At 42.7% G+C, this 16,555-nt stretch overlaps 1 protein-coding gene across 1 annotated transcript in view; it reads right to left on the bottom strand.

Moving 5' to 3' along the window:
* Positions 1–10,281, bottom strand: part of NEIL3 (nei like DNA glycosylase 3) — a 51,913-nt gene extending 41,632 nt beyond the window's left edge. The window contains exon 1 of the mRNA XM_045452381.1: positions 10,049–10,281. Within this exon, the coding sequence (XP_045308337.1) occupies positions 10,049–10,171 (123 nt within the window). The 5' untranslated portion in view covers positions 10,172–10,281. The remainder of the gene's footprint in view (positions 1–10,048) is intronic.
* Between the last annotated feature and the right edge of the window lie 6,274 nt (positions 10,282–16,555).

Raw genomic sequence — 16,555 nt, 5'->3', positions numbered from 1 at the left:
TCAAGACTAGGGGAACATGTCACAGGTTGCGGCTCTAGACGAGGCAGTCATAATCTCATGAAGAAAATGACATCTGAACAGGTCTGAAAGGGGTTTCGAGGGAGTCATGATCTGGACAGAGGGAACGGTGATGCAAAGGTCCTGCGGCAAGGTGTTTCTGATGTATGAGGGACAGTGAGCAGGTCAGGATGGCTGGCGCACAGAGAACAGGGGAAGGTGTAGACAGACAAAGCCTGACACTGTGAGAATCAGAACATGTGGCCCACAGGGTCCATTCTACGGTCTGGCGGTTTCTCTGACAAAAATGAGAGAGAAGAAAAGTATGATCTAACATTACTTTTTAAAATGCTCCCTCTGGGGGCACCTGGGTGGCTTAGGCAGTTAAGGGTCTGACTCTTGATTTTGGCTCCAGTCACGATCTCACAGTTCGGAGATCAAGCCCCGTGTCAGACTCTATGCTGACAGCACGGAGCCTGCTTGGGATTCTCTCTCTCCCTACCCCTCCCCTACTCGCTCCCTCAATCTCAAAATAAATAAATAAATACTAAAAAAAAAAGTTCTCTCTGGGTGCTGGGCGGGATCTCTGGCTAAGGGGATCGGGGTAGAAGCTGGAAAAGATCTCAGAAGAACAGCTGCAATGATCCGGACAAGAGATGAAGGAAATGTGGGCAATGTCATAGCAGCAGAGGTGCTGCAAAGTGGCCAGAGTTATGGATGTATTTTTGGATGTATTTTGAAGGTGGAAGGGAGACGATTTGCTGGTACAGTGAACAGGGGAGAGTTTGGGCCTGGATTATTGGAAAGACAGCAGAGCTATCAACTGAGATGAAGATTTGGGCAGAAGGGGATGGCAGAGGAAGGTGAGGGTTAGGCTTTGGTAAGTTAAGGTGAGATGTCGAGCAGGCAGTCGGGTATGAGTCTGGAGGTCAGGGAAGAGGTCGAGGCTACAGATGTAAATCTGTTCAGTCGTCAGCACTGCAGCGGCTTTTCAAGCTTTGAGACTGGATGAAATCAGCAAGACAAGGAGTCCGGCTCAAGAAGAGAAGGGGCCCAAGAGCTGAGGGGTAGGGCACGCCAATGGCACGGTGGTGGGGAGAGGAGGAGGGGCCAGCAAACCGTCAGAGGAAAGCGGGCCAAGAACGGCACAGGAGAGAAGATGGCCAGCAAGGCAGGAACAAAAGCAAGCCAGGGTGGTGTCCCAGAAGCCACGGATGAAACACCGCAAAGAAGACACGTGCCCGGGACGGCCAACACATCAAGCAGGATGGAGACTGCGACCCGACCACCGGATTTAGCAATACGGAAGTGATCCGTGACAAGGGTTTTGGAGAAGTGACAGGAAGCCAACGCCTGGCTGAAGTGGGTTTAAGAGGCTACGCGCAGAGGCATCAGAGGCGGCGAGGTAGCGTGAACACAGGACGCCGTAAAGGGCAAACAGAAACGCGGGGACGGCTGAGGGCAGGCAGAGGCGAGAGGGTTTGTTTGCTTGCAGACGGGCCATCTCAGCGGAGCGGAATGCAGTGACACGGGGGACAGGATGGCTGGAGCAATGTCTCCACCGGGAAGGAGGGTCACACAGGACGCATGGCACCTGTTGGTCTTGACAGGAACAAGGACAGCCCATCTACAGCATCAGGAAGGAAGGCATATTACACAGGTCCAGGTGCTGGCAGGGGCCTGTGGTTGCACACATTCTCTCGTGGTGATGAATTTTCTCAGTAAAATGGGAATCAAGGTACCAGCTAAGAGACAGGTAGGCCCCGAGGCCCTTGTTCCTCTACAGTCATACGTAGCACCTAATAGTAAGACTCAATTTTGCCAGATTCTGACATTATGTCTCCAGCGTCATTTGCAGGGAGAAGCCAATGGCTTCACACAAATGGTGGCGCTCATTGAACCCTGGAGACAGCCATGAAAAAATGTCATTCACACCTCGCTGTCAGGACCACATTAGGTATCCTTAATTACTGACATCAACCTAAAGCTCATCAGTTGATGGTGTTAATATTAAAAGTAAGTACCTGTTTGTATTTGTATAATCTTGCACTTACCAGGATCATAATTTTCCCCGATTTTTACTTTATGCGTTCTGAAAACCTAGATTATTCTCTAGGAAGCTTCCCACTCCCTAAGGACTACTGCTCACTGTTCAATGACTAGACTGGACCATCCACAGCTGCCCCATTATCAAAACATCTACATCTAATTCAGCAGTAATACATCACTGGGCTTTGTTGTAGCTACTTAAACACTTAAGCACAATTCTTACGAAATTTGTGCCACTCATTCTTCTTCAACCACTCCATAACATATATTTCATCAGAGACCAACTGAAAGAAACAATAAAAATCTGATTAAAAAATAATAATAAATAAGGGTTTCTAATAAAAAACCTCTACCTTTTTTACCCAAATAGTCAAATGCCCCAGAGCTCCTAGTAATGTCTATTAAGAAGAAATTCAAGCCCAGTTTATCCTGATTTCTATCCCAATTCCCCACCCGCCGCCCTGCCAGGGAACATCTAACTATGTGCTAATGGGGTCTGTAAGGTCCTGTCTCTGGACTGCACAGAGCCTGCCTGCACTGTGGGAAACTGAGTTCCATATACAGCTTAGGGAGAGCAGAGCTGAAACATCCTTTATAACCAGTGTTAAAGGGTAGGTTAAAAAAAAAGTTTTTATTGCCAGGATTAATTCCTCAAGGCACCAGAGACTGTCCTGGTGCAGACATCTATATGCTCCTCAAATTACTGTCAACTATCAGAGATTTTAGAACACCTAATCGATCCAACCATGGGAAAATTGGTTATTTAGCAAAATAAAGTCTCAGCGGATGGCCCTCCAAAATTTTACAGATACTAGACCACCTATTTAATAGACAAAGGGGAGTACATGCCCTTGTAAATAAATTCTGTTGTGCATAGGAGGATGAATCCAAAAATATAAAGGCCAATATACTTAAAATGCACGAGACCATTAAATCTCTTTGCACAGCTGTCAGTGAAAAGCGAAGTATGTCGTTCTGGCTGAAAGAGCCTCAAAGAGAACCACAAACCAAATCCTTAAAGGTGTAACCCAGGGCTCATTTTACTGATGTTTTGTCCTATTCTCCATGATTAAAAATAACACACAACATGACATCGAAAAAAGAAATGTTCTAACAGTTATGATACTAAGGTCTCTACAAACACTGAAAAAAGACGGTTACGGGCTGACGATGGGGAGCATCACAACACAGATGTCAGCAGAAGGGCAAGCAGAGGAATGATGGCAGGTAGGGAAACAGTCACCGTGGAAACAGATCTGCAACTGTCAAATGACTTCGGTTCAGCACAAACTCTTCCAGCTACAGATGCCGTGTGACCTTGGCTTGAATACATTCCAGAATCCGTTTTTTAATACTTGATGAGGTGCTTGGGAGTTAAAATGAAATGTGAGCATAACTTCTTCCTTGCTCACATACACAGATTGTATTTCTCTCTGGTACTAGAATTTTCCCACCTGGGAAGCAGAATAATCTTGAGGCTTTCACCTGCCAAACCCGGCAACCGCTATCATGGTACTTACGATGCATAAGGATTATTTGTCTGTGATTTGCATTTCTCCATTGTTTGTCTCTAGGCTCCTTGGGGACAGAGACTACAGCGTTTAACTAATATCCGTGAGCCCATCACACGCTGCCTGGAGTTAAGTAAACATCTGGGGGATCCATCAGATCCCTCCTCCTAAAACTAAGCGTGGCTTTAAACTACAGGCTTGCCCCAATCACCGTGTGGTACACCTAAAACTAATGTAACATTGTGCATCAACTACACTTCAATGATTAAAAAAAAAAAAATACAGGCTCACTGTCTCTCCACCTACCATTGCCATCCTTGCTTAACCTTTCCCAAGATTTCTTGGCAAAAACTTCCACTCTACCATTGAACATGATGAACACTCCAGTCTCTTGTTTTCTAATTTTCTGCAATGGAGTGAGGTTTAAATATTAGAGAACCAAATTCTTGTAAGGACCAAAAACTAGATGGGAGTAAAATACTAATGTTTACCAGAACTTGCCATAAAGTAAGAAGAACTTTATGGGAAGGTTTAGGAATTCTGTTTAGTAATTCTTTACGGGGAGGGATTTAGGAAGGGACTGATGTATTTTCAGCAACCAGTCCTAGCACACCCTAGCTTTTCTTGGAGATGTTTACTCAGCATTTCAATGGTTGCTTTAAAAACACCCATTCTAATACTTCATTTGGGTTTTGAGGGAAATGATAAAGATCTTTTAGTTCAGTTGTCCATCACGTGGGCATTGGACCCAAGTTAACTGTTTCCTGGTACACTATCATTTATAAAATAATCAGCTTTGGATAATATACTTGGCACATAATAAAATTTTCCACTTGTGGCTGACCATCTCAAGCACCTGCATATGTTTTTAACTGTTTTTTTTTTTTTCCTAATTCCATTTTAAGAGGTAATTCTGGTATACCAGTGATAGTTTGTGCCACTTATTCTGAAAGCAATTGTGTATGAACTGGCCAAGGCTTTTGCAATAAATCTAAGATTTGCAAGATATCCACTCATCCTACTGTAGAATGTGGGGTTATCACCTCTTTGTACAAGCTCCAGCTGGCCAGACAAATTCAAAAATTAATTTCCACAAGCCTATTATCTCTGCTATAACCATACACAATTGCCCAATATATGTTTGACTTTCTCACATTGACCCTTACAATCCTGTTACTGTGTTATTTGAACATTTCATCCTTTTTCTCCCCCTGAAACAGAGACAAAATTCTCCTTTGCCACAATTTTAAGTATGATTGAGAAGGGTTCACCTTCTCATTTCCAAGTGGCTTAATAATATGAAATCATCAAAACAACATACATCTTCAGAGACAGCACATGATTTATTGTGCTGATTACCATTTATCCTGCCTATCCATGGGTGAACAAGGAAGATGAACTTTTCAGAACAGAGCAAGACTTTTCCATAGATAAATGTTTCAACACCTTGCAACTATATATTTTCCCCACAGAGAAAAGAAAATACCATATTTACTTTCATAGTCTCTCCTTTTTTTTTCCCCACATGACTTTTTCCCACCTAATACAACAACATTTTTCTTAATCAGAGGTCACTTACCTACCAATTTAAACCATCTAAGAACCTAACTTTAAAATGGTCTCTAAATTCCAAAACAGAGGTCTTTAGGTTCATATATCACAACACATTCTACAGTTTTTTTAAAAGCAGAGCTTTCAAGCATTTACCTAAAGGCTAAATGCTTTATGCACAATGTGAAGGCCCCAAATGATTACAAACCCTGCATTAGGGAATAGGGCGTTCCTCCAATATATGGGTCTAGTGAGAAAGCCCTCATCTGGGGGGAAAAAAAGGAGCAAACATTGGGGTGCCTGGTGCCTCAGTCGGTTAAGCGTCCAACTTCAGCCTAGGTCATGATCTCACCATTCCTGAGTTCGAGCCCCACATCAGGCTCTGTGCTGACAGCTCAGACCCTGGAGACTGCTTCAGCTTCTGTGTGTCTCTCTCTCTGCCCCTTCCCCACTCACACTCTGTCTCTCTCAAAACTAAACATTAAAAAAAAAAAAAAAAGGAGCAAACATTTACCAGGATATTTACCAGGGCATCTAAGATTACTTTGTTAGACACTAAGCTAAGAGTTTCATGCATCCTCTCATCTAATCCTGACCAAATAAGCAAAGGTTTCAGTATAAGCATTTCTATAGGAGGAAGTAACACAAGAGCTAGAATTCAAAATCAAGATGGTCAAATGTTCTTTTCTCTACCTCAAACCAAATACTTCAGTGTGGGACTGCACTGATTAAGCCACAATGGTCACGGACAATCACCTTCCTTAGCCTGCTCACCTGTAAGATTGTTACCTGTTCTCCATTATCTTCGATTCCATGATTCCACATAATGCTGAATATGCTGATAATAATGATCCTCAGTCATTAAGGAACCATTAATATGCACTTAAGGGAAGGAATCATATCATGCATGTTCCCGATCATGGTATCTCCCCGGCCAGCTAAGTATTACGTCGCATGTTCTATAAAATTTTAAAACCCTTTTGGACTTAAAGGAATAAGCTCGTCTAGCTAGGAAATGAATCTCTGTGGATTAGCTCATCCCTTCATACAATGACAATAAAACGAGCTATGATTTCTTTTCTCCCCACTATGAACAAAAGGAAGAAGGAAATCTTTTAGTCAACGTCTCCAGTATTTTCTTGTGGTAGGAATTTCCAAGTAACAAACATAACAAGATACACATACTCATAACGAAAGATTCCGAACTAAATTTAGTTTTAAATCCTTATGCATTTTGGACTATTCAAAACTTTGCTCTTCTCCATCCATGTAAATGTTTACTAAATGCCTACTCTCTTCACAACACTGTGAAGGACACAAAAAGATGAACAACATTCGCCAGCAAACTGAATACATGTATCAAATCATAAGGAGTGACAGAACAGCCAGAGGATCACGTTTCAAATGAAAGGAATGCTTTGCAAATAAACTGGGTTTCAGACCCAGTTTCGGGAAAGGAGATTAAAAACATATGCAGATTACATACCGACTTCACTAAAATATTGTACCCACCCAACAATTAAAATCGGAGGATTGACTCTTCACAGCTCGTCAAGCAGAAATGGTCATTGATATTCCAACACGGTTTCTTACCATACGGTTCCAGGAGCTCCAGCACAGTTTTTATGCAAAGTGCTTATACAGTCGCCTAATTTTATGCTGACAAGACAGTGGATCAAAATTCGGAAAAATAATATAATGCATACACGAACTGCAGATGCTGAGATCTTGTATGGCTAGGCTTTCTTCTTCAAAATGAGGATGGGCTGTCACAAGGAGACACACATTAAAGTGTGTTCTCTGTGAACTCCAAACCGAAGCAAGGAGGAGGGAACATCATACGACAGGCTTAACTGGTTCAAAATGGCAGTAGCTACATAGGTGGGGCGTTGGGGATGGTTTTTCAGTACAACGATTATCTGAATTCTTTTAAATGCCCGGTTAATATTTAACTCTCCTTTGTATTTTCGCATGTTTAGTACAATGTAAAGAATACACAAGGCCGTTGTTAATTTATTTTTAAACTCTGCCTTGCGAAAACTAGTAGCATCTGAATACCTGTAATACCTTTAATTCCATGCCATCAATGCCTGGGAAACGTGGGATCATCTGTAACGGTAATGAGCATTCTGGAAGTCTGGGGACAACCTACCACGTTTTGATTAAATTTACCGTGGATCCAACAACCCTCTAAAATGCAAGAGACTTTTGATGTTTATAAAGATTATTACTGTTGCTATTATTACATGATCAAAGGCCCAGCAAGTGAAACGATGGCAAAATATTTACAACTCTCCCAATAACCACAAAGAGATTATCATTAATTCCATATTAATTTTCAAATCCAGCTCCCATCAAACCAGATTTTTGATCCCAATCATAATGATGTATTCCAATTTTTAACACCTCCTTATGTCAAGATATGTTTAACAGCTTTAAGTGCACAGCTTTTTAAGAGGTATCGCTTATTTCATATTGCTGCCAACTGATGTTAACAAATGCCCAACAATTCACGAAGCATTCGTGTTATAGTATCAGGCTGCACTCTCTTGTTCGATCTGGATGTAGGACAGGAAGCCCTCAGAAGAGAATTATGAGCGTAGGTAAATCGAAGGTAAACAAAACTAGCTAAACAAAACAGCATAGGTAAACAAAACTAAAAATTGTGGGGAGATGCCACCAAAAAACCAAGGTCTCACTTTCCTAGTTAATTAGTCAGTACTACATTTTAAGAAATATGGTGTTCCTGCTGCTGAATTGGCCACTTTCCCTACTGAATCTTTTACAACCGAGAAAAGCTAGAGCTAAGAGAATCAGCTGTGGAGGGAAAGAGGGAGATCAAACAGGAGGTTCAACCCCTTACCAGTCACGTGATCTTGTGCCATTTAATTAAACTCACTCTGAATCTCACATCCCTCAACTGTAGAATCATAGGGTTATTATTTCTCTCAGCTACATGAAACGTAAACGTTCTTCAAAGGCACTTTATGCCTTGCCACTAGAGATAATCACAACAAACTTAAAGGAAATGTTCATGCAATTTTGGCCTAAATACCAATGAGGTGATATCTATTTAAAACAAATTAAGTTGGATTCTCACAGCAGGAACTTTATCTTACTTGTCTTTGCATCCCCAGGAGCTAGCATAAAACCTAACATGAAATACATTACTGTTGAATATGTAAATCATGGTACCCATACACAATTCATGTTACTGCCTTTACTTGTGAAATAGCGACTCTGTCCCTTCCTCTTCACCTCTACCACCAGCCCCCCCACCCCCCCCACCCCCCCTCCGGATTCCTGTGGCCCTCTCCTAAGGGAGGCTGCAGGATCTACTTGGGCTTTCCTCCAGTCTTTCGTTTTTCAAGGTTGAGTGATCTTTCCAAAGTGTGAGTGGATCTCACCACACTCTGAAGACCCCCATTACTCCTAAGATAAATACAAAGTCCCTAACCAAGTCTACGAACATCTCCATGGTCTGGCTCCTGCCCAGCAACTCCAACTCTGTTTTATTTCAAATGGCCTTCCTTCTAGCTCTTTCTCCCTTTTCCAGTCACAATGGCTTTCTTCCAATCTCTCCAATGTCTGAAGCTCTCTTCCTTTGCGAACGCTCTGCCTGAAGTTGTTCTCCCTGCCAAACTTCCACAACTGAGTGTAATTGTACTTCCTCACCCAAGCCTTTCCTGACTTTCCTGAGCTCTTACAGAACCATGCAAGAAAGCCCTCAGGGAATTTACCAATTTATATTTACGTGCTTCCTTAACGACTGCCCGTGTATCTTCCCAACTAAAGTGTAGGCTCCACAAGGGGCAGCGTTTGTTTTTGTTCCCCAGGTGATTTTCATATTCGGAATTTTGAGGAATGCGTGATTTTTATAAACCTTGATATTACTGAGAGTTCACCCAAGATCAACCCGAGGTACCCTGACATGATTTTGAGAAACACTACACTAAAAACAATAAGAGCACTTAATGCTTAATGCGGAGCACTTAAGGACGTATAAAGTTAAAAGGAATAAAATACAAGGACAAATGGAAGAACATACAAAACTTATTCTCTTTCCAAGTTTGAAAATGTATTTCCCCAGACCGAGAGCCTCATTTCTTTCAAGTTGTAAGCGTATGCTAATTTCATAATAAGCAACTTTTCTTCCTGGACCAAAGGCTAGGAGGAAGCTTTGCAGGAGAAATTGAACTGCACTATAATATTGCATACATCCGTGAAATACAATCATCCACACATCTAAAGGGCTTTTAAAGCATGACGGCTTAATCAGAATATTTTTAGTACAAGTTATAAATTCTTACCAAATGAATATCACACCATCTGCAATGAATGCCTTGAGTGGCCAGAAGCTGTGCTACAATTTATTTGAAAAAGAAAGAAATTCACTTAAGGGAACCAGAATTGGGTTTCACAGCCCCTTCATTAGATGGCAATATTAAGTTGAGCGGGAGGGTCAGGGCTAAATTTTCTATACGCAATTTTAGAATTATATGTTAGTTGTGATACACTTCTCAACTGCAGAATAGCAGGCAAGCGAGAAGCGAGAGTTTCGTGCTAGAAGCTTATTTTAACCACGCGAAAAAAATGTAGAGATCTGATAATACTAACAGCAGAAAATGCACCTATACGGAGACCATCTTTTGGAGGGTTGTAAAAAGTTAAGCAAGGTGATTCTTAATGAAACATCTCCATCACTTCTTGCCTGGGCATCTCTCTCTGGTGGCCTTCGCGCAGCGGTCCAGTAGTCCCTACTACGCAGGCGCGCGAGCACGGCCTTCCACCAGCAAAATCAAGTTAAAGTCTGGGAAACGCGGAGCCCCACCGAGTCTGTTCCAGAGCAAAGAGATGACACTTTGGGCCCTGGAAACCTAATGGGGTCTTTATGCCATTTCCCCCTGCTGGCCCCATAGCAAATTATATTAACGGCTCACCTGGGAAGAGACCACACCCAGGCTCTGCAGGGCGCTTCCCCGCAAGTCCGTCACCGCCTGGCCCGGGCGCACTCGCGCCCGAATTTTCTCTCCATTTAGAGTACAGCCTGGTCCTTCCACCATCTCCCGGTCGGCACTGTGGCTCACTAGCTGCAGGGCCCTGCGGAGAAAGCCGCTGTGCACCTCAAGCTCTGCGCGGGCCCTCGCTGGCGCAGAGAGGAAGTTCAAATCTCCCGCGCATCCGGCCCCGCCCAAGCCCGCTTGGCCCCGCCCCTGTCGCGCCCGCCGAGATCCGCCAGGCCCCGCCCCGTGCCCGCCCCCGCCACGCCCCCTGAGATCCGCCTTGCTCCGCCCCGGCCCCGCGGCGCTCGGCTCTGCCAGGCCCCTCCCCGTCCAGGGTGCACCAAGCCCACCGAACGCCACTAAACTCTAAGAGCCCAGGCAACTGGGACGTCAGAAACTCCAATTTTTTGTTTTGAGGTTTTTGCTCTTGTCCTTGAACTACTCCATACACGCATATTTTGTGACCTTGTCCTCTTAGTCTGCTCTAAAATTCAAGGTCGTCACAGCCTTGCAGGCTTTAGTTTTTGTATGCCCTCTTCAGATGTGGGTAAGGAGGAGGGTTTTTAGAACAAGCAGCTTGTATTTTTTCTCGGATAGAGTTAGCATGCTTTCGAAAATGTGGCTCTATATACCAAATATATTTTAGTGTCTCATATTAAAAACCCTTTCATTTTTTAGATGGCTAAGCTAAGTAAGTTGTACCCAAATTCATCAACCCTGTTATGGGTTGCTGCATGAATGCCATATGAAATCACTTTGTAAAAGCCAGGGGTCTATACAAATATGAGGGCAATGCATAGCTTTTCAAATTTATACGAAGATCTTCCATGTAAATACATGAAGCTAATGGCTCCATACAATTTTGTAAATAATGAAAAATCTTAAATCTTTTTTGAAAATTAAAATACAGCGCATTAAAACAAAATGTTACTTTGTGTGTGATTCAATAAGCCTATCACTGTGCTGCACTTAAACCAGAAGAATATATATTAGAGACTTGAATTCAAACATTTGAGAAGCATTCAACCTTTTTCTTGTGGGGAGAGATTAGTGGTCAAGGTAGCGTGATCACCTTCAAGATTCTTTGTACGTTAGTCCCTTGTTTAATTGTGTTTACTCTTCTAGGTCCAGTTACTGAATAATCGAGAAAGAATCCTGTTCATTACAGGCCAAATTCAGTCATCATCTCTGCCCCTTTGGTGGAGGAAAGTGCTATTTGCTTCTCTGCTTCTCCCTTTTCATTAACTATTTATTGCTACCTTGTAAATTATCCCATTTGTTATGTCAAAGTTTCTGCAGGTCTGGAATTGGGCAGTGGTCTGGCTGGTTGGTTCCGCCTCCGCGTTTCTCAAGCATTTGCAGTGAAGACGTTGGCCAAAGCTGCCATCATCAAAGGCTTGACTTTAGCTGGAAAATCCACTTCTGAGGTGGCTCACTTGCGCAGCTATTGACAGGAGGCCTTGGTTTCTCACCTTCTGAGGGTTGCCTGGCTGTCCTCCTGACGTGGCAGCCGGGTTCCCCCGGAGGTGTGATCTACAAGAAAAGCCAAGGAGAGAGCTTGCAAGGATCTTTATTACCTAGTCTCCGAGGTGACACAACCTTCACGATTTCTATTCCTTAGAATCCAGTCCGTCAGTATGGCCCATAAGGGTTTAGGGGTGGGGAACGAAGCTTTATCTCTTGAAGGGAGGAGTATTAAATAATTTGTGAACATATTTTAAAACCATCGCAATGATCATTAATCTGAATGCTCCATTATGCACTTCTCATTTCTCTTTAGGTTGTGCTGGGTGCACATTTAGATCAAGTATAATCTTTATTTTTTTTTATTTTTTTTTTTTTTCAACGTTTATTTTTGGGACAGAGAGAGACAGAGCATGAACGGGGGAGGGGCAGAGAGAGAGGGAGACACAGAATCGGAAACAGGCTCCAGGCTCTGAGCCATCAGCCCAGAGCCCGACGCGGGGCTCGAACTCACGGACTGCGAGATCGTGACCTGGCTGAAGTCGGATGCTTAACCAACTGCGCCACCCAGGCGCCCCAAGATCAAGTATAATCTTTAGTTAGAATTAAGTTTACCATTCCCCACAGAGCTCAGTAAGAGTTGGGCAGGAACACTGAAAATACTAAGAGACGTCACTGAGGTGCCCCAAACAGCCAAGCCAAATTTTGTTTATACGTGACTAGCCTCTGAGTCTTTTGATGCTTCTTTCTTATCCTTCCAAATCGGGGGTGGGGGGTGGGGAGTGGGGAAGGGGCACCTGGGTGGCTCAGTAGGTAAAGCGTCCGACTTGGGCTTAGGTCATGATCTCACGGTTCGTGGGTTCAAGCCCCACACCAGGCTCTGTGCTGACAGCTCGGAGCCTGGAGCCTGCTTTGGATTCTGTGGCTCCCTCTCTCTCTGTCCCTCCCCTGCTCACTCTGTCTCTGTCTCTCTATCTCAAGAATAAATAAACATTTAAAAAATTAAAAAGAACAGTAAAATCACATGGTGGTGCATCTGCAGTAGCTACAAAGAGCTGCTTCACCACTGCCAACAAACCAACCTTGGTTTACACTCTCAGTGTTTCTCTCAAAACTGTCAGAAACCTCCTAATGCCATCCTTCCTGCACTTACCCTGTCACATTCTTATCAGAGTAATCTTCTTAAGCAGGATCTATTCACTGATGACTTCATAAAAATCATTTGTTTTCTTTAAACCTCACTTTGTTCATATGTAAAATAAAATACAACTTTACTATAAACGTCCACATGATTGTTCTAATTCTCAAACATCACATACGAAAGCACTTTGAGAAATAGAAGACACTCTACAAATTGAAGGAATTAACATAAATTCGACTTGCTACTCCTAGAGTATTTTCTGTACTTTTTGTTTCTTGGCTCATGCTGTTATTCTTTTTTTTTTTTTTTATTTTAGAAAGAGTGAGTGAGCAGGGAAGAGAGGCAGAGACAGAGAGAGAGAATCTCAAGCAGGCTCCAAGCACAGCACAGAGCCCACAGAAAGGATTGATGCCACGACCCTGGGATCATGATCTAAGCCAAATAAAAAACCAGATACTCGGGACACCTGGGTGGTTCAGTCGGTTAAGCATCTGACTCTTGGTTTCTGCTCAGGTCATGATCTGACGGTTCATGAGTTTGAGCCCCGCATCAGGTTCTGTGCTTGGTATTCCCTCTCTCAATATCTCTCTCTCTTTCTCTCTCTCTCTCTCTCTCTGCCCCTCCTCCACTCATGCGCACTCTCTCTCTCTCTCATAAATGAATAAATAAACTTAAAAAAAAAAAAAAACAGACACTCAACCTACTGAGCTACCCAGGCGCCCCATACCTTTTATTCCCCTCTGAACTCTTCAACCCAGCTCACTGAAATCCGCCCAACTTTGAAGTCCTAGTTGAATGCATCTCCTCTAAAAATTCTTCCAGGTATGGTCAGAACTAATCTCTTGTCTTTTGAAGTTGGTTCTTCCACAGATTGTACCAAACTTCCCTTGTGTTAAAGTTAATTGGGTACCTACAAGTCTCCTACTAGCTTTGTCCTTGAAGACAGTAGAGTGGGTGTCCTGTTGATACTTCTTATAACACCCAGGATGCTCTTTTGCACATAGTAGACATTCAACAAATATTTGTTGAATTGGATTATCATTATTAACTTATAAACGAAAATACTGGACTTTTCTGTCCCCAAATACCTTTCCTTATATCTTTAGTGTCATTCTCATGAATTGAGGTTTTATGTTTTCAGAAGTCCTTGTTAGAAATCAACGTCGACAAAACTAGGTAATACATCATTACCCTATGGCATATTTTCTTTAAAAAAAAAATTTTTTTTTAACATTTATTTTTGAGACAGACAGAGAGAGAGAGCATGAACAGGGGAGGGTCGGAGGAAGAGGGAGACATAGAATCTGAAACAGGCTCCAGGCTCTGAGCTGTCAGCACAGAGCCCGACGCGGAGCTCGAACTCACGGACTGCGAGATCGTGACCTGAGCCGAAGTCAGATGCCCAACCGACTGAGCCACCCAGCGCCCCGGCATATTTTCTTTATTAGATCAACAAGCCAAGAATCTTGATGCATCCTTGAGGAAATCAGGCCAACCACATGTGCAGTCACTTGTGTTCATTCATTTGTGTGTATTTATCTTCACAATAGCCCTGTATGATAGTCAGGATAGGTAATATTAGTAGTTTATAGATAAAGAAGTTGAGTTTTAAACCAGTGGTTATTTTCCACGGTGACATTAGGGACCAAGAAAGATACAGAAATGAAACGTTTTCTGACTCTGATACCAATATTCTTTTCGCTAACACCGCAGGTGGGCATAAATAAAATAAAAATGTCTAAAACGTTGGAAAAGATAGCTTTCTCCGGGACCTCAAGTGGCTACTACATACGACATGGGTCCACGGCATGAGTGGAGAATGTGTCGAAAAGGGTAAGGAATCACCAAAAGGAGATGGAGAGGGGCTGAAAATAAACATGAATTTTACTTGCAAAGACTTTCACTAATAAAAACATACTGAATCCTTGCTCCGTAGGAGACACTGAGTCAGGCTGTGCGGTAAGAAGGGATGTAGAGAAGCCTCTGCACACAAAAAATTACAATGCGGTTAGAGATAGTGACATTTAAAAACCATAAAAGGAAAAGAGATCTCATGTACAACAAAGCACTTAGATGCTAAGGAAATTCATTGAAGGGGCACATCACTCTGAAGTAAGATACTCTGGGGGCGGCTGGGTGGCTCAGTCGGTTGAGCGTCCGACCTTGGCTCAGGTCATGATCTCACTGTCCGTGAGTTCGAGCCCCGCGTTGGGCTCTGTGCTGACAGCTCAGAGCCTGGAGCCTGCTTCAGATTCTGTGTCTCCCTCTCTCTCTGCCCCTCTCCTGCTCACACTGTCTCTCTCTCTCTTTCTCTCTCTCTCTCTCTCTTTCTCTCTCTCTCTCAAAAATAAATGAACATTAAAAAAAAAAAAGAAGTAAGATACTGTGGAACATGTTCAGAGAAGAGGTGGGTTCTGAGCCCATCCTTCAAGAAGAAGAGCCCTAGGCAAGTAGAAAGGTCAATTAAGAGAATTTTAAGTAACAGGGATACAGAAAAACAGGTGATGTATTTGAGACACAATGATTAAAGCAGAAATTGTCAGGGAGGGGAGTAGTGGCAGATAACACTGGAAAGATTCCTCTCCTCAGCCACGTGGAGAACCCAGGACAATTGAAAAGCAGAATTCATTTTCCTGGGATACGGGCAGCCATGACACCTTTGAGCCGGTGTAGGGACCCCAAGCCCACGAATTCACCATACTTATTTCTTAAAACTGAAATTCAGAACTCCATTCCGACCATGGAGAAGACCGGGCTCTGCAGTTTGGAGCCCTTATTTGCTTATTTATTCCTCATTGAGAAATAGATGGGTTACAATTGCTCACAGTAGGTGGGCAGATGCTTACATACTGTTGAGTTCATAATGCCTTGAAGAGTCCTTAGTTCAGAATCCCTCTGTTTTCACTAACAATAATCGCAGATATTTATTTAGGGCTTCTATGTGCCAGGCAATGCTCAAAGTGTTCTGCAGACTCTTTTGATCCTCACAATAATCCTCTGAGATGAGTACTATTCTTATCTTCATTTTACAAATGAAGGAACTGGCACAGAGAGGTTAGGTAATTTGTTCAAGGCCACAGAGTTGGGATTCAACCAGGCAAGCCATGGTCTTAGCCAAATATTTTCAGCAACATCAATTATATTACACTGGCCTTCAACCAAATATTTTTAGCAATGACTTGAGAAATGGTGTTTTAGGGGAAAAGCAACCTTTTAGTTAGCCTTACATTGGCATTAAAGACAATTTTAAAAAACCTTCCTTTAGCATATTAAGTTTTGACATATTTTGGATAGTGAAAATTTGTTTTTAGCCCTCTCTTGACAAAGCCTATGGGCAGATTTTTAGGTGGAATGATAAAAATGTAGCAAGGGGGAAATTTCTTTGATTTCTGTGTTTTACATAAATTACCTGAATATATTTAACAGATAGAAAGATAACATCCATCCTCTCTCAACATCCTCTTAATCTAAGCTCTGAATAGAGGAAACAGTCATTAGTGAACATTACGTGCAGGTGTTTTGGTGGTATTTACTAAAGAGTCTCCAGTTTCCACCCATTAAGAGAAACTTTTAACATTAGACTACCAGAAGAATAATAAAACGCACAGCAACAGAAACCATTTTGACAGTTTTATTGTTGGAAGCACATACCAAATGTTGAGACTTTGCAGAGCGGTGGATTTTGTTCCACTGTGAAGGCTGGAGGTGCCAGGCGGCTGTTTTCTGCCAGCAAAGTCACAATCTAAATTGCAGAATCGACCATGGCCTCCTAGGTGATACACGAAACCACCCTGACATTACCTAGTCTATTCACAGTGTTGGGAAATCCAGGATTGTGG

This window comes from Leopardus geoffroyi, chromosome B1, assembly GCF_018350155.1.
Source record: "Leopardus geoffroyi isolate Oge1 chromosome B1, O.geoffroyi_Oge1_pat1.0, whole genome shotgun sequence".
In the NCBI taxonomy this organism is placed as follows: Eukaryota; Metazoa; Chordata; class Mammalia; order Carnivora; family Felidae; genus Leopardus; species Leopardus geoffroyi.
This window is presented reverse-complemented; position numbering and strand designations above follow the sequence as displayed.